This window comes from Alligator sinensis, unplaced genomic scaffold (assembly GCF_000455745.1).
Source record: "Alligator sinensis unplaced genomic scaffold, ASM45574v1 scaffold705_1, whole genome shotgun sequence".
Classification (NCBI taxonomy): domain Eukaryota; kingdom Metazoa; phylum Chordata; order Crocodylia; family Alligatoridae; genus Alligator; species Alligator sinensis.
In genome coordinates, this window is record NW_005842663.1 from 831147 (window position 1) to 855547 (window position 24401).

Sequence of the window (24401 nt, forward strand, 5' to 3'; positions counted from 1 at the left end):
AGGGTGCATTTCTTAGTTGCAAAGAGAAATGCACGGTGCAAAGGAGTTCCCGCCATTCGCATGCAAATTTGTGTCCCACTATTGGCCAGTTCTAAATTATTCCCACGTGGCGGCTAGTGATTGGCTTGCCACCATAGACGTGGGGGTAATAATTGACTGCAGTATGCAGTATGCATGCTGTCACAACCCAAGGGTGTGATTTTGTTTGTGCGCGCTTCGTTGCACAAGCACCCACGTCATGAGTTTTGCCTGCCAGCAGCTAGGGGTGCAGGGCCCCAACCCCCCCTCTGCACCTATCTCCTTAACAACTGGTAGGCTTCGTGGCCTCAGCAGGGGCTAGCAGGCCTGCAGCTTTCACCCTGCTGCACCTTAACACACACACTGTCACCCATGTCACAAGTTTTGCTTGCCCTCTGCTGGAGGTAGTTTCCCCCAAACCCCTGCACCTATCTCCTTGAAACTTGGCAGGCTTTGTGGCCTCAGCAGGGGCCAGGATTCCCGCAGTTCTGACCCTGCTGTGGCTTAATACATACATGCGACATAAGTTTTGCTTTCAAGACTTTGGGGTGCAGTTTCCCTGAACCCCCTGCACCTATCTCCTTGAAACTTGGCAGGCTTTGTGGCCTCAGCAGGGGCTAGCATGCCTGCAGTTCTGACCCTGCTGTGGCTTAATACATACATGCGACATAAGTTTTGCTTTCAAGACTTTGGGGTGCAGTTTCCCTGAACCCCCTGCACCTATCTCCTTGAAACTTGGCAGACTTCATTGCCCTCAGAAGGGGCTACCATTCCTACAAGTTTCATCCAAATCAGGCCACAAAGTTATAGGCTGTTTCAACCATCCCCTTTATAGCATGGGTAAAACATTGAAACAGCATCAAAACGGAGAAACTGTTTCAACGAAATGGAACAGCTGTTTCAAATAAAAAAAAAATTCGAAATAGAACGTTGTTCTGTCGAAGCGTTGAAACGCTGGTCAAAATGGAACACTGCCATTTCGCACAGCCCCTTGGTTATCACAGCCCTCCAGGAACAGAGTGCATAGTCCAAAGAGGAAAGGACTCAAAGAAGCAATTCAAATCTGGGAAAGGGCCAGAGAGCTACAGGACCGCACTTCAGAGAGAGCAGACTGTTGGGAAGGAACAGCCTCCACTTCGCTTGGAAGGGGAAGCAGCTCTTCTCGGCCAGAATGGCTGACCTTCTTGACAGGGCTTTAAACTAAGACCACTGGGGGATGGGAGGTCTATTAACAGTTCTAGCCCAGGTCATGTCAGCTGCATTACCAATAACTTGGGCAGCCCAAGGGAACCTGTTCTAACGACAGCCCAAGTAAAGGTCCCGCCTCACCCCATACGAAAGCATGGGGCTTCTCATGGCAGACTCAACTGCCTATACACAAATGCCAGGCGCTTGGGAAACAAGCAAGAGGAACTGGCCTTTCTCTTATGTGAAAATGACTATGACTTTGTAGGGATAACAGAGACCTGGTGGGACTCTACCTATGATTGGTCTGTCGCTTTGGAGGGTTATACCTTATACAGGAGAGACTGTCTTGGGAAGAGGAGCGGGTGTTGCTCTTTACATCAAAGATCAGTTCACTTCCCTGCAAATTGAGTTTTCTAAGCAGGAAGGGCGTCTTGAGACCCTCTGGATCAAAATACGAGGAGAACATGGGGAGGGTGACATACTTGTGGGAGTCTACTATAGACCTCCCCACCAAGAGGAGGAACTTGATTGGGAATTCAATAGGGAATTGGTCGAGGCTGTGCACTCTCAACGCATGATTGTCATGGGGGACTTCAACTTCCCTGACATCTCTTGGGATGAGCGCATGGCCAAATCCGACAGATCACACAGCTTTCTTGCTTGCATTAATGACCTCTACCTAACACAGGAAGCCTATGGGCCAACTAGAGAAGAGGCATTGCTCGATCTGGTCCTGGCCAAATGGGAGGACCTGGTGAGCAATCTGAGGATCGAGGGGAAGCTTGGTGACAGCAACCATGATTTGGTCATCTTCTCAGTTCACCGAAGAGCAGGCAAATCCCTCAATAAAGCCAAAATCCTTAACTTTAGGAAGGCTGACTTTTTGAAAACTCAGAGCTTTGGTAAGTCAGGCAATTAGGAGCCATATCCCCCTAGATAAGGGAGTACATGAGGAATGGTCATCTCTCAAGAACATAATCCTTGAGGCACAGGGGAAAGCCATTCCATCTCATATGAAATGTAATCAATGGGCAAGGAAACACCCTGGGCTAAACAAGGAACTGTTGGACCTCATTAAACTCAAAAGAGAAGCCTACTCCAGTTGGAAAATGGGAAGCATCACCACAGAGGACTACTCAGCACTCATCCACACCTGTAGGGAGCGGTCCAGAAAAGCCATGCCACAAACCATACTCAGGCTAGCTTCAGGGATCAAGGACAACAAAAAGTCCATCTTCAGATATGTGGGAAGTCGAGAAAAGAATACAGATAGCATTGGGCCTCTGCGGGTTCAAACAGGGCAGCTGACATTTACCACCCAAGAAAAAGCCAATCTCCTAAATTATTTTTTCACATCGGTTTTTCACCCTCCCAAGGGGATCACACTGTCAGAAAGGAGACGAACCAGCCCGGGAGCAGGTGGCAGGTCCAAAATTGATGTATATCAGGTGAAAGAACACCTTGAGAATCTGGACATTCACAAGTCCGCAGGCCCTGATGGAATATACCCAAGAGTCTTGAAGAAACTGGCAGACATCGTTGCACCCCCTTGGCAAAGTTACTTGAAAATTCATGGTGCTTAGGTGAGGTCCCAGAATACTGGAAAAGGGCCAATGTGGTTCCTATCTTCAAGAAAGGGAGGAAGGATGATCCAGGGAATTATAGACCAATCAGTCTGACATCCACCCCTGGAAAAATCCTAGAGAAAATTGTCAAGGGATCCATCAACACCAGACTAACGGAAGGCAAGCTTCTGAAGGCCAGCTAGCACAGCTTTGTGACTGGCAGGTCTTGCCTGACCAACCTCCCTAGGCAGTATATTCCACTGCTTCACTGTTCTTACAGCCTTTTGGACAGATTTGTCACATGCTTGAAGAATGTCTCATCCACCTCCTCTTTCAGATCCCATTCTATGACCAGGTGACATGAGCCCTGAACAAGGACATAATGTGGATGTCATATATCTGGATTTCAAGAAAGCCTTTGACCTAGTTCCCCATGATGTCCTCTTGGCTAAGCTGGGGAACTGTGGCCTTGATCACCTTACGGTCTGATGGCTAGGTAACTGGTTATAGGGTCAGACCCAAAGAGTACTAGTTGACGGGAGCAAAACAACGTGGCGCAGGGTGAGCAATGGAGTCCCTCAGGGCTCAATACTTGGGCTGGTACTCTTTAACATCTTCATTAACGATCTGGAAGTTGGGAGTCAGATGCGAACTGGCAAAGTTCGCAGATGACACCAAATTATGGGGGAGGGCAGTCACACAGCAGGACAGGCTGGGGATACAGGCCAACTTGAACCTGTTCTCAAAGTGGGCTGACCAAAACTGGATGGCCTTCAATGTTTAGAAGTGTAAGGTGCTCCACCTCGGTAGGAAGAACCCTCAACACACTTACAAACTTGGCAGTCCTACGCTCGCTAGCACCATGAATGAAAGTGACTTGGGGGTCACGACTGACCACAAGATGAATATGAGTCACCAATGCGATGTTGTGGCTGGCAAAGCAAACCAAACTCTGGCGTGCATCTACCGATGCATCTCAAGCAGAACCAGGGAAGTCAAGCTCCTGCTTTACTTGGCCTTGGTGAGGCCGCAGCTGGAGTACTGTGTCCAGTTTTGGGCCCCACACTTCGAGAGGGATGTGGAAAAGCTTGAGAGAGTCCAGAGGAGAGCCACTCATATGATCCAATGCCTGGAGGGCATGCCATATGAGGAGAGACTGAGGGATTTGGGACTCTTCAGTCTGGAAAAGAGAAGGCTCAGAGGTGACTTGGTAGCAGCCTATAATTATATCTGAGGGGTACATCAGGACCTGGGAGAACAGCTGTTCACCAGACCTCTCCAAGGTCTAACGGCCACAAACTCCAGGAAGACCAATTTAGACTACACATAAGGAAAAAGTTCTTTACATTGCGTGTGTCCAGGGTCTGGAACAGACACCCCCCCCGAGGTGGTGCAAGCACCTACTCTGGACTCTTTCAAAAAATGTCTGGATATTTTTCTTGCTGAAATAACTTGATTCCAGCTGACTTCCTGCCTATGGTGTGGAGGCTGGACTCGATCTCACGAGGTCCCTTCTGGCCCCTAATGTCTATGAAATCTATGAAGTGGTGCAGAAGGGAAGCAAGGAGGTCAAAATGTGAAATACATCTGATGCATGTATACAAATATGAGAAGCATGGGAAATAAACAAGCTGAGTTGGAAGCTGCAGATTGTGAAAAGAATGATGATTCTCCCTGGCATCACCAAGACCTGGTAGGACAGCTCTTATGAATGGAATGACAACATGGAGGGTTACATTGTTTTAGAAGGACAGAGTTGAGAGATAAGGTGGTGCTATTGCCTTGTATGTCAGAAATATGCACACTTGTTCCCTGGTTTAGGAGGAAGAAAATGGCAAAGCAGAAAGCAGTCAGGTGAATCTGAAAGGTGAAAGATATGGCACCGATATAATGGTCAGGATTTATTACAGGCCACCAAATCTGAAAGAGGAGGTGGATGAAACATTCTTCAAGCATGTGACAAATCTATCCAAAAGCTATGGGATGGTACTTATGGGAGACTTCAATTTTCCAGACATCTGCTGGAAGAACAATGCAGCCAAACATACTGTCTAACCAGTTCCTAACTTGTGTGGAAGACAATTTCCTGTTCCCAAAAGTGGAAGATACAACCAGGGGATCATCTTGTCCCGACCAACAGGGAAGAACTGGTGGACATGTGAAGGTAATGGGTACTTTGTGGAGAAGTGATCACAATATGACAGAATTCCAGATCTTGAGACAGGGAAAGCATTAGGTCAGCAAAATTAGAATGCCAACTTTCAAAAAGATGAATTTCATCTGATTCAAGGAGCTAATAGTTATGGTGTTCCGATGAGATAGATTGAAGGATAAAGGTGCCCAAGAGGGCTGGGAGCTAAAAGCACAGCACTGGAAGTCCAACAAGAAACTTTTCAAACATTATGGAAGCACAAAAACAATGGCAAAGACCAATGGGGCTGAACAAGGAGCTTCTAAAATGCCTCAAATGCAAAAAGGAAAGCATACAGGCAATGAAAGAATGGGCAAACTATTAAGGAAGCATAGCAGGGAATAACAGGAACCTGGAGGGACGAAATCAGGAAAACAAAGATAAAGAATGAGCTGTACCTGGCAAAGGAGGTTAAGGACAACAAGAGGAGGTTTTAGAAGTATGCTGGCCAGAAAAGAAGAACAAAGGAAACTGTGGGTCCTCTGTTAACAAGCCAGGGGAGCTCCTAACTGAAGATGCAAAGAAGGCAGAGCTACTCAACAGCTACTTTGTCCCAGTCTTCACTAAAAAATTAAGCTACAGCATGGGTGACACATGCTCCCCCCTGTGACCAGTCTCGCTGACTGGAGGGGGAGGGGGGTCCCCCGTGGCTGATCCTGCCAAACAGGGGGGTGCCCCACCCTGTGACTGATCTCACAACGGCTGACCACTACAGCCACTTCTGGGAATGGCTGTGGCTGCTTCTGGGAGTGGCTCCAGCAATTGGCCAGTGCTTGCAGGGGAGGCACCAGCGCTCCCGCCTGCCTCCCCCTGCCCATCACCTAAGCAGCGAGTGCAGCCACTCAGGGGATGCACCCCCTACATGTCGCCACTGAGCTGCAGCCAGACACCTAATAGGTACGGACCTAGTGAATTCATCGTAGAAGTGGGGTACGCTGTGACTCCTTTAATCTTGCAGGGTCCCTTGCACTCCTGCCACCCCCTGCTGACTGGTGGAGGGGCCTCACTTGCAGCTTGCTCATCAGCAGGGAAGCGAAAACTGCAGTTTAAATTATGGTGCCATTTTTTCCTCCTACCGCTGATTGGCTGAGGGACCCCAGATGGCCCTGCTGTTTGCTGCCTATTGGTAGGGAAGCAAAAATGGTGCCATGTTTAAAACCACGGTTTTAGCTTCCCTGCTGATCAGGAGGGAGCAGCGGGACCCTCTGCTAATCAGCAGCTGGGGGGGCTGGGAGGAAGGGGTGAGGTGTACACAGGGGAACATGCAAGATTAAAGGAGCCACTGTGCACTCTACCTCTGCCATGAATTCAGAAGGTCCCAACTAAAGGGATTATCTGGACAAGGAAGGGGGCAAGTTGAAGAGAGATAGTAAGAGGCTATCAGAGAACTTCTGTTGGGTTTGAAATAATTGAAGTCAGCAGGGCTGGATAAGCTTCAACCCAGGGTCCTGAAGGAACTGGCAGAGTAGATCTCAGAGCCCTTGGCAATGATCTTCATGAAGTCATGGGAAATGGGCCAGGTACCAAAAGACTGGAAAAGGGCTAGTGTAGTCCCCCTCTTTAAAAAAGGCAAAAAGGAAGACCCTGGTAACTACATACTAGTTATCCCAGGGGTGGACAAATACAGCCAACGGGCCAAATCTGGCCCACCAACTGACTGGATCTGACTCGAGGCTGCCCCTGTGGTGCTTTGCATGGAGCCAAGCCCCATCCAGTCTTGCCACAGCAGCTCCCACCACACTCCTGCCGGCACCCACTGGCTCAGGCCCTGGCCAGCGTGCAACTTCTGGCGGGGCTGTTCCCAGTGTGGCTGCAGCTGGCCAGTTGCTGCTCTGCTCCCCTTGCCAGCTGGCCAGGTGCTGCTCTGCTCCCCTTGCCTCTAGTGGACGCCGCCCAGCTGAAGCTTCCCCCCGGCCCACCTGCCCAGAGTGGTGAGACAGAAGCAGGAGGAGGAGCTGCCACTGGAGGAAAGGGGAGCACAGCAGCATCCAGCCAGCTGCAGCTTCACTGGAAACAGCCCTGCTGGAAGCTACACATGCTGGCCAGGAACTGAGCTGGTGAGGCTGTTCTGCTCCCCTTGCCCCCAGCTGTGGCTCCTGCTTCTACTGCCCCACTCTGGGAGGGCAGAGGGGAAGCTTCAGCCAGGTGGCTTCTGCTGGAGGCAAGGGGAATAGAGCAGCACCTGCCTGGCTGCAGCTGCATGCTGGCGGGGGCCAGCAGGAGCACAGAGCTCTACAGGGGCAGCCATGGACTGGGCAAGCTTTGCTGCATGTGCCCCCCACTTCTCCCTCCCTCCCCTCACCCCTGGTTGACTAACAGGCAGCCCCCCCATATCCCTTCCCCCTGCCCCAGGACACGGTGTACAGAGAGTGGATCACACCCCTCCTGCTCCCAATCAGTGTTCCCAACCCACCCAGAGCCCCATAGAGAGTTTTGGTGAGTTGTTGGGTGTGGGGGGGAGAAGGATGCTGTAGCTCATGACAGCTACCTCAGGCTCAAAAAATTGCCCACCCCTGGGTTAGCCTCACCTTGGAAGTTACTGGAGCAGGTACTAAGGAAGGTCATTTGTAAGCACCTGGATGAGGGAGGGCTGATCACAACCAGCCAGCGTAGATTTATGGAAAACAAATTGTGTAAAACAAACCTCTTTCCTTGTTTGACAAAGTAACAATTTGGATGAAGGGAATGCTGTAGATACAGTGTATGGAGATTTCAGCAAAGCTTCTGACAAGGTCCCACACAATCTTCTCATAAACAAACTGGAGAAAGGTGGGCTGGATAAAACTACTTTAAGGTGGATAGATAACTGGCTCAATAGCAAAGGGTAATTATTAGCAAGTCCATATTAGAAAGGCAGCAGGTTTCAAGCAGAGTCCCACAGAGGCCTGTCCTGTGCCTGCTGCTGTTCAACATGTTTATTAATGATTTAGAAGCTGGCATAAAAAGCTTCTTGAGCAAGTTTGCAGATGACAAGAAACTGGGAAGGACTGCAAACACGTTTATAGATTCATAGATGTTAGGGTCGGAAGGGACCTCAATAGATCATCGAGTCCGAACCCCTGCATAGGCAGGAAAGATTGCTGGGTCTAGATGACCCCAGCTAGATGCATATCCAACCTCCTCTTGAAGACCCCCAGGGTAGGGGAGAGCACCACCTCCCTTGGGAGCCCATTCCAGACCTTGGCTACTCTAACTGTGAAGAAGTTCTTCCTAATGTCTAGTCTAAATCTGCTCTCTGCTAGCTTGTGGCCATTATTTCTTATAACCCCCGGGGGCGCCTTGGTGAATAAAACCTTACCAATTCCCTTTTGTGCCCCCGAATTCCCTTCTGTGCCCCCGTTGGAGGACATGAGGGCAATTCAGAAAGATCTTGACAGGTTAGAAAGCTGGGCTAGCGCTAACAGGATGAAGTTCAATGTGGACAAATGCAAAGTGCAACAACTTCAGGAAGAATAATCAAAAACAAATATAAAATGGGTCACACCTGGCTGGATAGCAGCACTATGGAAAAGGACTTGGGAGTCTTGGTAGACCACAGATTCAATATGAGTTTGCAGTGGGATCCAGCCACTCAAAAGGCAAATGCAGTTTTGGGATACATCAATAGAAGCATTAGGTACAAGACATAGGAGGTGATAATGCCTCTCTACTGGGCACTGGTTAGGCCTCATTTGAAGTATTGTGTGCTGGTCTGGACTCCACATTTTAAAATGGATGTGGAGAAATTAGAGAGGGTACAGAGACAGGCAACAAAGGTGATCAAGGGCTTCAAAGGCAAGTCATACGAGGAGAGGCTGAAGGAGCTAGGCAGGTTCAGCATGCAGAAAAGGCACTTAAGAAGGGACATGATAGCAGTCTTCAAATACTTGAAAGGCTGCCATGAAGCAGAGGGAAAGCATCTTTTCTCTCTTGCTGCAGAGAGGAAGATGCAGGTCAATGGCTGGAAATGGCAACAAAGTAAGTTTAGAGTGGAAATCCAGAAAATCTTCTTCACTGTAAGAACAGTGAAGCAGTGGAATATACTGCCTAGGGAAGCTGTGGATTTTCCGTCACTGGAGGTGTTCAAGAAGAGGTTGGCCAGCCACTAGTTGAGGATGCTCTAGGCGTAGATATGGCTATGTTCTACCATAGGTATTTTCCATGTTTCTGGGCTTTGGTGATTACACCCCCCCCCTTTTCTGTTATATGTGTCAGGGTATTTTTAAGCGTTCCCAGAAGCATTGGGTGTTGGCTACAACCAAGGCTGGGGACTTTCACTTGGGTGTACCAATGCTCCTGCTGGGACTGAAACCAGAGGTTCCTGGCTAGAGGGATAGACTGATCACCATATTTGGGGCCAGAAAACAATTTTACCCATCATCAGATTGGTTTGGACATTAGGGTTTTTGCCTTCCTCTATCGTAGGGGGGCAGGGCCCTCTACACAGGACCTCTTGAGCATATATTGACAACATTTTCTACAAGTAGGATATTGGCTAACTTGGTTCCCCTGCTTTACCTGTGGCAAGTTAGAATGTTAGATCTGTGTTGTGTCAGGGTTGATGGCAGTCTTATGTAGAGTTTAGATTATGGTTTGTGTGTGATGGTTTGGATAGGGATGATTCTTCCTTAGGCAGGGGGCTGGACTAGATCAGTGTTTCTCAACCTGTGGGTCGCGACCTAAAAGTGGATCACAAGAATATTTGAAAGGCTCACGAGCAAGTCCCAGAAAGATGCACAAAACTGAGGGTTTCCCCTTGCAGGCTGGCAGCATTCCAGCCTGCAAGGAGGTGCTTGGGGCGACTAGAGGCAGCAGGCGCATGTGCAGCTGTGCACGCACACACACACATGGCCAGCATGCTGCCTCAGCAGTTGGATGCAAATAAGTATATGGGGAGTGGGGGTTGGAGGTCCAGGGCTTCAAAGCAAAAGTTGCAGTGGCTCTTTTGACTGAGGAAGGGAAGCTGAGGTGGCGAAAGGCTGAGGCCACATGAGGTAAGATTCACTTAGACCAATTGTCCATAGACCATAGAGTTCTATGGTCACTTTAGAACTCTACAACAGGGCACAACTGGACTACAGCATGATCCTGCTATGAATCCTGGGGTATGGTTGAGCTGAAGAGATACAGTAACCACTCCTAAACTAAGGGAATGTTCAGGTTGGCAGATCTGCTTATTTTTCAGAACAGAACCCAGTGTCTGGTTCAGCCACATCTGTGAGCCATCTCCCATCATCTCCTCTAGAATCAACTGGTCACCTCTGGCTTGACTAAATTTAAAAGAACTCAAAGGCAAAAATGCTATCTTACAAAATCAGGTAGACTGATTACAGGATTTAGCAAGAAGCCTGGCCCAGGCTTAACAAGGCTGCCACTACTGACAGTTCTGTATTGCTTAAAAATTGCCAGTAGAGGTAGACTCTCCCAACAGTGTTGCCAAATGGAATTAGTGCACTGGTACATATGAGAATACTATATGTATGTATGTATGTATATATACACACATATATACATACACACACAGACACATTATCTCTGTTTTCTTCAAACTCTTTCCAATGCTGAGACTCAAGAGGGGGAGGGGCAGAACATTATTATTATACTTACAAATTTATTATAGTCAAATATATTGATGATAACAATTGGCGTCTCAGTTTTCAAGTCTTCTCTCTTTCCATCAGTAACAAGCTGGTCAAACAAAAGCAGTTCATTCCACATTGGGCTCAGTGTCTCCTCCAATATCTACATGAAGACAAAGAAAGATTAATGGAACTTGCTACAGTTCTTGGACTTTAATCAAATTTGCACGTACAAATAGCCTTTTAAGGGAAGGGTGAGGGGTGTGGACAAGAAATACCATCCCAGTGCAGTGTGATGGGGGGGGTTGTGCACACTAACATGTTCAGTGCAGTGTGTACATGTCCAATTCCTATGAGAAACTTAGACAATAAGAACATGAGATGAGAGCATTCTTTTAGAACTTACCTGTTTGTCAGACAAGCTCACTTTAAGACAATGTATGCTAAAATAATTTATTGCCAAAATTTCCTAAATGCACTAACACTGCTCAGAGGGCATGAAAATGTCTCTCTATCAAATGTTATTAAAATGTAAGACAATCTCCTCAAGCACTTTGAGTGATACCAACTTCAGACATTACAGTGGGAAAAGCATGATCTATCCCACAAGTGAACCTCCTAGGGCATATGTGATAGACATACAGTGCAACCAAACAGGAGGGCCTTACCTGGGTGGTCTGGCACTGTGTTGAAAACACCACTCTTGCAAATGGATCTGATAGGCCATTGTCATCTGCAGGGAGGATTCCCCGTGCCTGGTATAAATGTGCTCGTAGCTGGAAATAGTTGAAGTCTGGCAAGAAAAAAAGAGCAAACCTCTCAGTTTCTCAACCAAGTCCCCATATAACCAGTGTATATATGCAAACAGCGTGTCTAAGCTAGCTAAGGGCAAGTGAAGTATAGCATGGTGAGGAGGGTAATAGTGTCTTCTGAAGTTGCTTGGGTCAAGATATCTCCAGGAGATATGAGTGCACATTTGGTTGGCCCTATTGTCCCCTCTGATAACCACTGCCCTAGGGTATTTGGAATGTTAGTCTTGGAGTGATTTGCTATGAACATATGCCCCTTGAAGAACTCATGCCTCAGCAAAGCTGGTGAACTTCTGGATAGGTTTTGCACAGTTCGTTCATTCTGCAGCCTACCACTAACAATGCTGGGCTCACCAAGCAATCACAGGGACTGTGCAGGGAAGCTGGGAAGTCTCTATGGCATTCTGCTAGAACTATAAATCCTAGAAAACAAATAGTTCATGAGCAGGGCTGAGATGCTCTCTCCTTTCTGACTCCAAGACTGATGGCTCTATACCATCCCCACAGAGGTAATGGTTTCTTTCTAAGGAGGTCTGAAGTACTGCTGTGGAATTTGCACACTCCACAGGGGATTAAGAAGGAAAGTGTATACAACAGTTTCCCTAGTGCTTGGAATTAGACATTCAGCAAGACCACCTCAGCTCAGCACCCTCCTGGATGTGGTACGGACAGGTCACAGGTGGCATCAGTGCAGTCTGTACTCACCATCCCTAGTGAGCCGGCTGGGTGGTACGTGTGCTGGAAGCCGTGCTGCTGTCTGCTGACCACTTTCATACAGAGGTTTAAATTCCTCAGGCAACTCTGCAGTGCAGTTCTTCACATACTTTGTCACTCCAAGCCACATATAGATCTCAAGTTTGGCAAAAATCTCTCCAGTGCTTGAACCTGGAACCTTGGAAGGCAGAAAATTAATTTCACTTTGGATCCAGACATTAATGGCTGTATCACATATTGGTGGTGTAGCTGGTAGCAAGCAGAGCATTTTCCAGATGGTGAGAAGCAGAGATATGGTAGAACCAGATTTTCTATTTCATGGGAAATTTCACAAATAGATTTTTTTTTCCATTCTGGAATGGAGCAGACAAAAATGTTTTAAAACTTTCTCAGGAAGCTCATACTAACAAAATTTTGCTCCAATTTGAGTTTAATTATTTATAGAAATAAATTTGGAAAACTCTTTCCAAAATGAAAACTAAAGTGTTCTGTTAAAAATGTCACAATGAAACGTTTAAAATTATCCAAATGTGTGTTACTTTTTTTCCAAAGGAAACTTGTGGAAATTGAAATGCCTCTGCAAAAATGTTTTGCTTTTAACAAATCTTCGTTTTCTGACAGAAAAGCATCCATCTGAAATTCCTGACTGGCTCAATGTCGTGGCACAAAATAGTTTTGTAACCTCACAAGACAAGGGGATGCAAAGGGAGGGAAAAGAACAAACCAGAGGGACTGAGCAATGATAGATGGTGTCTATTTAAAACACTTTTAAAACATTCTCAGTCACTGGCTGATTACTGATAGTGATTAGGGGTCAATGTTCCTGAGAACTCAGGCTCATCTTTCTTGGGCCCAAAGCTAAAGAAGAGCACTTTGTACCCAAAAGCTTGTTTAACATCATTCCCAATACAGTTAGTCCAATAACAGATACCATCAAAAACACCTTCCTTCTTGTCATAACAGAGACAATGTAATACAAATACCATGACTGAACATACAAACTGTTTTGCATTTACAAATGATTAAGTCCAACTTATTCACATAATTTGCACACACCACTGAGGTCTGATTTGCAGAAATACTGAGCACTCCTAAAGTTCTCTGAACTCAGAAGGAGTACGGGTTCACAGCACTTTGAAAATAAGACAAGGGGGGTGTGCCAATTTACATGTAGGCATACAGCTGTCCATGAACCAAAGGCCTTTGGGATTGAATCTTTGGTCTGGGACAACCTAATAGGTCCCAGCAGCTGGACAAAAGCCATCTGTGTTGGATATCTCATTTTGTGATGGAGATTCCCCATTGATCTGAATATTGGACATTTCCCAAATAGAGAAGAAAACCCCCTACTCTGAACAGTGTTTTTGAAAAGCAGAGATAATAAGTGAGAGAAGTGAGCTGGTTTTCAGCAGCACAGGAATTCATATTTTTTGAACCTGCTTTAGAAATTATCAGGATTCTCATCACATTTAAGTAGCTTTGATTTTGCTGGTTTTATAATTACTTTCCCTCACGCATTTAAAAATGAGCCGAGAGGGGAAAAAGGAGGGCCACATGGAATAAAACAAGCAGAAATATGGTCAGGATGTTTACCTTTAAAAAAACAGTCTGGATCTTAGCACAGTCCTTGCCTTTCTCTTCTTCCACCACAGAGTAGAGGACATTCTGTGCCGATATTCTTGCATATGCCACACGCTTGTTATTGCTGAACATCCAGATTAGGACATCAGGGAGAGTACACTGGGGCTGGAAGACAACTTGGAATCTCAGAAGGAACGTCACAGCAAGGGGGTACTAGGGAGCTAATTCTGCTTCAGCTGAAGATAATGGCAGAACTTCTGCTGATTTCAGAGGCAGCTCCTGGCTGCTCAGCACTTATGAAAATTTGGTAGTTAAAGGCTGAACTTTAGGGGCACATTTTTTCAAATCTTAATTATGTAATATATTCTAATTTCTTTGTTATATACAATGTACCAGGCATATTGCAAGGCCAAGCTCATTTTGCTGAGAAAACTTCATTTCAGTATTTCCTCTAAAATTGTATGCCTGCAGCTGTAATGTTACATTAAATTCATTTTTACATTTCCTGGACATTCTTAAAGAGAGAGAGAGAGAGATTTGTTTGTGTATGCTGCAAAACATTTGGAATATCCAGTCATCTCTGTTTCACTTGGGAAGACCAGAGAAGTGGAGTTTAAAACTTCTGAGGCCTCAGATGAATGAAGTGTTGAACCTTTTCTCTGGTGCATTTCTCAGGTGATAGAAGGCTTACCTATATAAGAAAAAGCATTCTTTGCAGTTATAGCAGTGCAAACTGTAAAAGTGCAGTATGAGCAAAAAGGAAAACATATCACAGAAACTATGGAGACAAAAGCAATGAAAAAGGAGTTTTTGTTTGTTTAACAATACTGTACTAAAATCTCATCCCCTTCTTTATTTCTCAAGCTTCAGATTTTTTTATGGATTTTCATTCAGTCAATCTTCTAGTAAGAACGCTTGATAACAGATTTAAAAACAGATCAGAAGTGACAGGATAGTTCTAACATAAAAAAGAAATCTTTAAAAAAGTTTCCAAGTCGTCACACACAGGAGAAACACAAAGGGCAGACAACTTATTTCCTCCACAGGCACTTGGAAGAAAGCGAGAAAGTTAAAGGTTTGCTCATAGGTATCTGTACATGAGCCCAGAGGCTGCTCCGATGCGCTGTAATTACCGTGCACAGGAGCAGACTTGGTAATTACCATGCTCCAGCCGGCCTCCACGTCTCATGTATCAGCATCCCTGAACTTCAAAATGGAGGCACTTTAACTAAAGCTCATTCAACAACCTTTAGATAAAGCAACTCTGCCACCATTTTAAAGCGTGGGGACTCTGATACACGAGACTCTGTGGGTGCTTTAATTAAAGCGGCCCTCAGAGCCACTCTAATTAAAGTGTCTCCCCATCCACCCCGAAGTACATGTAAAAATGCCTATAGTTTGTATTGTGTGCATTTCTTCACACAAGCATGTGTAGAAACACACACAAGAGATAACAAGAGGTAAAAATTTAAATCATTCAAGTTATTTCAGTCCATTCTGTGTGTTACACTCATTTCAGAATTAAAGTGGCCAAGGCTGGCTAGCTATAATTACATCACAACCAATTTTAATCACCTTGGGCATTTTTACGTGTGCTCTGGAGGTGGAGGGAAGCGCTTTAATTTCAACGGCCCCAAGAGCAGCTCTAAGTAAAATGCCTGCAGCATCTCATGCATCAGCATCCCTGGACTTCAAAATGGCAGTGGGGGAGCTTTAACTAAAGCTCATTGAACGAGCTTTAGTTAAAACACCCCCACCACAGTTCTGAAGTGCGGGGACACTGATACAAGAGATCAGGGACTCATGAATCAGTCTTACATCAGGGACTTGCAAGACAAGCCACACAAGGAGAGGCTGAGGGACCTGGGCCTCTTCAGCCTACACAAGAGAAGGCTGAGAGGGGACTTGGTAGCAGCGTACTGCTACATCAGGGAAGTACATCAAGAATTTGGTGAACAACTATTCACCAGTGCACTCCTGGGGAAGGCCAGGAGCAATGGATACAAACTCCTGGAAGGCCGCTTCAGGCTCAATTCCAGGAAAAACTCCTTCACAATCAGGGTGTCCAGACTGCGGAATAAACTCCCCCCAGTTGTGGTGCAGTCGCCTACCCTGGAAATCTTCAAAAGGACACTGGACAGTCACCTTGCTGGGGTCACTTGACCCCAGTTGTCTTTTCCTGCTTAGTGCAGGGGGACTGGACCCAATGACCTACAAGGTCCCTTCCAGCCCCTAACAATCTATTAATGTATGTGGAGACTGCTAGAGTGTGCTAATTAGATTTTCATTAAAGCTCCAAATTTGCAGAGCATGCTTAATAAGAAACCCATTGATGAGAGGCCACAACCAAGCCCATACCGAGACTGAATCCAGATTTTAATTATATGCAGCCACGTAGAAGGAACTAGGTCTACGTGTCAGTCTGGATGGGGAGAAAAACAAGAAACACAAACAGAGTGGGATCATTTGATCCTGCTTGCAAATCACATGGATATACCATGGAATATTGTTCTATCCCACCTTCTTCAGCTAGTGAAAGACCCTCTTTTCAATAGGCCTCTTCCATGTAACACATCATTTTCCAACAGCCTTGGTTCTTTGGCTGGGCCTACATAAGAGCTCAACAGGGAGTCTTTAAATACTAAAAGAATTTCAGCGTAAGAAAATGGACAACTCAACAAAGGATGAGACTCCACACCACCTTACATATAGATGTACCTCTTTAGCCAGGAAGCGCAGCTTTGCAAGGATTCTCTTTGTTTCATTCACCTTCTCCTTGATGTTGGCTCGAGTCAGCCGTCTCCTCAGGCGGAGCCCCTGCTTCGCACAGAGGACCTGAATACAGAGTACAAGCTTATCACGTGCCTAGCCAGGACCCTGGTGTCCACAGAAGCAGTAGAAAATGCTGAGGACCTTTAAATGTCTTGGCAGTTGCCACATTTCTGGATATAGCCTTTTGGTCACATGCATCCCAGTGTCATCTTTTGTGCTCCCCTGGAGAGACCCCAGCCTGCACACAATGATTTCTCCCACATGTCCCTGATTAGTACTCTGCACCCAGCCCCAGATGCCCCATACAAACTGCTTCACTGAATTGTGGTTGCTTAGCCATGGCGGGAGGGAAGCTGGCCCCTCATGCCCAGCCTAACCACTGCACTAAGGCCAAAAGATAGATCACAGAAAAGTAGGGCTGGACGAGACCTCAGGAGGTCATCTAGGCCAGGGGTAGGTAAAATATGGTCTGTGGGCCAGATCCGGCCCACCAAAAGATTTGATCCAGCCCGCAGATGGGTGGCTGCCAGCCCATTGGATCTGCCCCACAGGTGGCCAGTGGCTCTAGCTCCAGCTGCCACATGGTGCCAGGCAAGCAGGCAGGGCTGTTTTTGACATGCTAGGCAGGCGGGTGATACTGCTTCCACCCAGCAGCATCAGCTACTGATGCAGCGACATCAGCTGTGGACCCAGATGGGTACTTCTGCTGCGGCAGGAGGATGGTGGCATCAGCTCTGGGTGCAGCCAGAAGGTTTCGGAGCTCTGACATTGAACCTACTAGCAGCATCCACAGGAGGGTGGCACCACCCTCCCAGTGTGGCAGAAGTTCCTGCCTGGAGCCCCAACCCAGAACCTGCCAGTGGCATCAGCTGTAGATCCAGGCAGGAGCTTCTACTGCACCAGGCAGGTGGCAGTGTCAACTGTGGACACTGCTGGCAGGTTCCATGTTGGGGCTCCAGAACTTGCTGTCTGCGCCCACAACTGATGCCACAACCCACCTGCCATGCCAGAAGTCCCTGTCTGGATCCCTAACTGAGCATCAGGGCTCCTGATGGAACTATAGCTCCATCTGGGTTTTGGGAGGGGCAGGGGTGGGGGGAGAGAGAGAGAGAGAGATGTGGACCTCAACAGGTCACCAAAACTCAATGAAGTGTCCCTCCAGCCAGAATCATTGCCCACCCCTTTTCTAGGCCAACCCCCTTCCCCAGGCAAGACCAACCAACTAAATCAACCTAGCCAAGTATTTGTGTAACCTGCTCTTAAAAATTACAAGGATAAAAGATGCCACAAACTCTCTGGTTAGCCTGAGGGGCTCTGGTTAGCCCTACAGGGCCAGAAAAACATCATTAATGCATCACCAACTGGTTGGCAAGTGGACAGGGTGTAGGGGAGGCAGAGCCCCCTCAAACACCACGTCGGACGATCGTAAGTAGCGCCATCTATCGGGAAGCCCACCTGAGAAAGATCTCCACTGCAGACCCCTCTTAAAGTGCGTTTAATATCAAAGTTGTGGCAGACGAGTTGAGGGGAGGGGTCACACCCCGATAGGCCGGGCGGCGTGAGGAGCGCAAGCTCCACACCAGTCCTTCACCAGTCTGTATCAAACCCTTAGGGAACCCATGCACTTGGTATCTCTGCTCAACTAGAAATCAAACCATTGATGATCACTTTTTGAGCATGATGATTTAACCAGTTGTGTGTCCAACTTAGAGCCTTCAAACAAGCACCGAACCTCGCCAACCTCATCACCAGAAGCAAACTTCCTCAAGCCCAGAACACACCAAAAGGATCCAGACTGTGCCAGGACAAGAAATGCAAAACCTGCCCACACATCTCCACCACCCCCACAATTACTACACCCCACAACAGAGCCATCAGCATCCCAGGATCTTACAGCTGCACCTCCAGAAATGTAATATACCTCATCCAATGCACCAAATGCCCTGATGGAAGATATGTAGGAGAAACCAAACAACAACTGCGCACCAGAATGAACGCACACCGGAAATCCATCAAAGATAGAAATACCCAATTACCGGTGGGGGCACATTTCTCACAGGAGGGCCACTCTCTCTCCAATCTCTCAGTCCTGATCCTCAAGGGAAACTTACACAACACTTCCCAGAGACGAGCCTATGAGCTCCATTTCATCAACCTCATGAATACTAGAGATCAGGGACTAAACATAGACATTGGATTTTTGATACATTACAATCTACCTGGCACCTGACTCCCCAGCCCAGCCCAGCCCCTGGCTTGTTTACTTTTCATTCCATCCAGGAAGAGCACACACCAACTGCTGCAGCTTCCTTAGCCTGACGAAGGGTTTTTGAACCCAAAAGCTTGCTTAATAAGTATTTTCCAACCATTTGGGTTGGTCTAATAAAAGATATCAAATTCACCCAAGGAACCTTGTCTGCCTATGTCCTTAGACCAACACGGCTACAACCTAAACCCCTGTAACTTAGAGTGTATTTCCTTAGCTTCCTAATGAGAATGTTATAAGACAGGCTCAAAAGCTTTGCTGAAGTCCAGGATGCAAAAGGAATGGATATTTAAAAGGCTGGTGGGTCCTAGGTTCTGAATGCTGCTGGGAACTGTATTTTACTTTTGGGCTCAGGAGAACTTGAAGCAGTGGATCTGGGAGAATGATGGAAACCTGTAAACACAGAGCTGGGTTTTCATAAATTTTCACAACTTGAATATTTCTCTGGAACCCTCTCCTCTCTGATATACCTCCTGACACAGGTCCCAAGATCATTGCAGATGTCCATCCTGCAGTCAGCACTGAACTGAGCTGGGTCTCCCTCAAAGGTAACTCAAACATCACTCTTTTGGTGCTGTCTTTGTGCATTTGTTAATCCAATGTTTGGAAGCAGTGCACACCATGATTGTCACTACTAATCATGCTACGCCAAGGGAAGAATAGCAAAATGCACATATACAGAACAGGAGATAACAGCTAGGCCAAAGCATTGTTGACAAAGATCTGAGTACATCACAAACTTAATGAGCCAGCAAAGTGACACAGCTGCAAAAAAATGTAATTTTGTGCAACATTAACGGGAGTATTAGGTGCAAGACACGGGAGGGGACAGTACCATTACTCAGCACTGGTTAGGCCTCAGCTAGCATACTGTGTATAGTTTTGGGCTCCACTTTTTAAGAAGGATGTGGAAAAGTTAGAGAGGGTCAGATATGTAATTTCTGGCATCTCTAAACCAATGATGGTGGATGCTATGGAGGGTAATGAGCAAGGAAAGATCACTCTAGATATACCTTATAGACCATCCATTCCTGCCATTGTCAGAAACAAGATACAGGGCTAGATGGACCACTGATCTGACTCTGTATGGCATTTCTGATGTTCTCAAGGTCCAGATGTGAGCAACAAAACTTATAAAGGGCTTGGAAGGTAACATATATGAGGTAAGGTTGAGAACGCTAGGCAGGTTTACGTTGAAAAGGAGATTAAGGGGGCACATGATAGCAGTCTTCAAATATGTGAAGGGCTGCCATAAAGAAGACAGAGAATAGCTATTCTCTCCTGCCACAGAAGACAGGACATGAAGCAATGTTTAGCAATTGCAGGAAAGTTTATTTAGATTAGATCTCATAAAAATATTCTTTACTGTTAGAATAGTAAGGCAGTGGAATATACTGCTCAAGGAAGTGATGGAATCTTCTTTACTGGAGGTTTTCAAGAGGAAGCTGAAGAAACAATGGTCAGGATACCTGTGTTCATGCAGGGGTCGGGGCCAGATGACTACTGAGGTTCCTTCCAACTATGATTCTGTACTAAGTACTTTCAAGGGGCTGATGTCTAGAGCCCTACATAATCTTGGGGTGGGCTCCCTGGACACCATACCAACAGTTCTTCTGAAATGAGATGACTGTGCCTAGATATGTACTAAGATTTATAATGAACCAGGTTCAATCATAAGAATATCCAGGGACATATCACCTCTAAAGGATTATACATTTCTAGAGATACTCATCTGTAAGAGAGTTTACGTCTTAAACCAAGCACTGACTGACAGAAATAGGAAGAAACTTCCTCTTGAAATGAATACTGCCAAACTGTCCCTTAAGAAACAATCCACAGATTACTCAAGCACTTGTTCTGGCTACTCTTGTTGAGTGTGGGGGCAGGGTATTCTACGGTGATGGTTATAGAAAGGTGTAATTCACAGCTGTGCTGGTAAGAGAGACAGAACCGGTTCTTTGAACCCAGGTCAGCTCTACAAAGGTCAGTAGTATGGCAAGGGTCAGCAATCACAGATTGCATTAGTTCCAAAGTATGTCACATACTTCGTGAGTTTATATAGTATGAGGTTTATCACCTTCCCCAGTGACTATCTTAAGCTGAGGCTGACAGTGATGGCCTCGTGTAGGCAGGCAGTGTCTTCAGCCTTCCAGGGCCCTGATCCTGTAAACTGAACCCCACCGGAATCAACAAGTCTGCCCACAAAGAGCTCCACATACCTACAGAGCTCCAGAGACTTTTCAGGAGGATGCACTGAGAGGCATGAAACAAATCACTACACAAATAATATAGCTCCTGCAGAACTGGCAGGTGTCAGTGAGCTTTACAAGCACCCTGCATGAAGATGTGGAAGAGGAAGATTGATCCAGACGTTACGGTACCAGCTTCAGACCTGGAAGACCTGGGTTCACGTTCCTGCTCTGCCATAGGCTTCATGTGCGACTTTGGGCGCATCATGTAGCCTTTTCGTGCCTCAGGCTCCATATTTACATGGAGGATAACAGCACAGCCATGCTTCAAGATGCTCCGATATGCCTATGGCATGTGTCTTGTAAGTACCTAAGATTGACAAGGTGATGCTGCAAGACTGAATTCTGACCATCTCCCATGCTGGCAATTCTAGCTTCTGCCACCTCCTGAACTCTCAGAATGACTGCCCATCCACTGGTTCACCCCACTCCCCATGGACTGTATACAACTTACAATGTTGTGCGTCAGGGACTTCATCCGACATCTGTCGAGGTTGTTTGGACGTGTCATTGTTTTTCTCTCTGCATTTAGTGAATACTGTCTGCAATGAGAGAGAGAGAGAGAGAGAGAGAGCAAGCATGAACTCTGGTCCAAGGGCTGCAATTTCCACATCCCACAGACAGAGCAAGGCTCAGTATACAGGGAGTTATGCAATCTGAAACACTACTATAATTAAAGGGAAACCACTAAAAGCAAACAATCACTCTGAAATGCAATCCCTTCCATCAGAGGCATGACTATTGGCATCTATGTGCTGGGCAACAGCAGGGGCAGAAGCATGGGCTGGGCTACCTGTGGCAGCAGCCCCAGCTGCCCACCCCTCTTTATACTTATCCCAACTGCCTTCTGCAGTTATAAATTGTCCCTAAATGCACTATAACTAAAAGGGACTAGAGAGAGAAGGCTCTCATTCAGTTTGCTTCTAGTGTTAGACCAGGGATGGCAAGCCTGTGGCATGTGCAGCCACATTGTTAGGTATGCAGCAGATTGGGCAGACAGCAAGAATAGGAAAGATGAGGCAGGGAGGAGAGCAGAGCAACAGTTCCAGGAGGGAGGAGAGAACAAAGCAACAGATCAGGCAAGGGAAAGGAACCAGAGTGGCACTCAGGAAGGGGGTGGGGCTTACTTTGTGGCACTGCAGCAAAAAAAGGTTGCCTTCTGTTTCCCCCCTCCATAGCATATTTGGTCAGCCCTCCAATAGGAAGTGAAGCAGAGCCCTGCCTCGGGAAGTTGCAATAAATGGGACTTCAGTCTTTTTCCATTCCCTTTCTGAGGGAATGAGGAAGGAAATGCATTTTAAATCCTAGCAGATGCACTTGTAAAAAAATGGCAGGTTTGGCACCTGACTACATTCTGCTCGCCTTGTCAAACTGACTAAATTTCAGGCTGTGATCCATTCGCAGTTGCTACAGGAACTGTGACCTATTTGCTCCTAGGCTTTGCAAAAAAAGAGAGATGATTTTTTCTCTGGTTCTTGATTTTCTTCCTCCACCTTCTCTTTCTCCACTCCTCTGGATGTGGACACATGTACGTGGAGCCCTTTTAAAAAGGGAACTCTGCTTCATCCAGGGTTAAAGTTGGAGGGACTTTGCTATATTTGAATCACTCTTGGCTCACTCACCATAACAAACAAAATATACCAGCTGCTGAACTTTTGAAATGTTCCCCTATTGAAAGTGCCCCAAATGTATGTGTGTCCATATCCTCTCCCTACCCTTGTGTATACCCTTGTGTAACTAATGTTATCAGCTGGACAGCTTCCTCTTAGATCTTAAAGGCCATAACCACAAAAGGGGCCTGAACTTTAGCAAAAGTATCCATATATTTTTCTTCCACTAAAATCCATTTCTTTTAATACTTGAGTACAGTGCAGTGCATAGACCCACTCTGCTTACTGCCCAGGGATCTTCTAGAGAACTATGTACTTCACAGGAAACTACACTGCCTCAAAAGTCCAACAGGAAGCATTTCCCTAAACACTGGAAGCGGAGCCACCCTTAGGCAAAATTAAAAAGCAAATCACACCCCACACATCACTTGTTAACAAAGTCTGGTTCATTTCAATTGACACATTTTCCAGATAACCTCCAGCTTCTCCAGGGAGTGACAGACTACACTTTATCTAAGATAAAGAACTATTATTTCTGACTGGTTCCCTATAATGCAAGGATTGAATGCTCTCCAGAGTTTGCCTATGAATGTGGTGAGCATGTTTGTTATTATTTTAAAATAAAATAGTTTTCTGATAGCATACTGTTAGGTTAACAATAATTTGGATTATTAAGAAATATTAGCTTTATAGCTAAATATAAGGCATGACCTGTGGCCTAACAATGTAGCTGACCACAAGGCAAAATGATAGCTAAACCTTTGCTTGTGTCAAGTAATCATTTTAACTATATTAAACATTTTCTGAGTTAAAAAATGGATCTGTGTCTGTGTGCTAAAAAATCAGCTACAACAAAAAATAAGATAAGACAGGGAAGCCATTGGTCTGGGTGCAGTGGTTGTGTCCTTAAAAAATATCTACTACTGTATAAGGTTTTGCTAACATATTATAATGTTACTGTTATTTAACTTTTAGCTTTTAAAAAGTGCTAATTCAGCTTAATAAAAATATGCTGTTACAAAGATTTATAAAGCACCACCCAAATATTGCTTTTTTGTTAACCCTATAAGTCTTGCCTTATTATAATAAATATAAAAAATCGCCTCACCCTTTAGGGGGGGCCATTTTGCCTTTTGCTTACATTATAGTCTTTGCTCAAACAAATAAACAGCTGTCTGTCTTTACCCGTGTTGTCTGTCTATCAAATTACAGCTAGACAATAAACCCCAGGGAGTTTTCTCCCACCACAATTTGGCACCCCAGATGGGACCCGTCTAGCTTGGAGCCTTTGGAGACCTCCACCCCCTGACACCCCAGCGGGCACCCGGTGAGTTCACCTATTTGGGTCAGTCTCGGGAGGTGGATGGTCCCCTCAGGACCAATAAGGCGGGATCCTCAAATCGGGTAAAGGAACGGTACCGGCGAGTACCTCAGGTCAGGTATGTTTTTGGTTTCTATCTGGTTTCTGGTTTTCTGGTTTTACCTCTAGAGGTCTCTGGAAGCAGTCTTTGAGGGTATCCGTCTGCTACTTTAAACGCTGTTAGAGCCAGCAGCCTAGCCAAAAGGCGAAAGACACGGATATAAGATAAAAATTCTGTTATAACGGCCAATGACTAGGGTCTCGGACTCAAGACGCCCCTCCTCACGGAGAAAGCCGGTGGGGTCCGAGAACACCGGTTGTTGTACGTGGACGAAACAGCTTCTAGGCAGGTAGGACTTAGGGAAATAAGACTGTTTGTGCTTGGATATAATCATGGGTTCCGGTCTAGGGAAAGGAAAAGCTATTCCTGATTCACCCCTTGATTTTATGATTAGAAATTGAAAACATTTGGAGGGACGGGCAGAACTGTCCAAGTCTCGTATGGCAGAACTCTGTTTAA

The 24401-nt window shown here is 46.2% G+C and overlaps 1 protein-coding gene across 1 annotated transcript in view; it reads right to left on the minus strand.

Moving 5' to 3' along the window:
- LOC102384377 (fer-1-like protein 4) overlaps window positions 1-24401 on the minus strand; it is a 118200-nt gene that overhangs the window by 57375 nt on the left and 36424 nt on the right. Inside the window, exons 17-21 of the mRNA XM_025215733.1 lie at window positions 16343-16459; window positions 13637-13789; window positions 12035-12221; window positions 11189-11313; window positions 10549-10683 (exon numbers count right to left, since the gene is read on the minus strand). Coding sequence (XP_025071518.1) covers window positions 10549-10683; window positions 11189-11313; window positions 12035-12221; window positions 13637-13789; window positions 16343-16459 — 717 coding nt within the window. The remainder of the gene's footprint in view (window positions 1-10548; window positions 10684-11188; window positions 11314-12034; window positions 12222-13636; window positions 13790-16342; window positions 16460-24401) is intronic.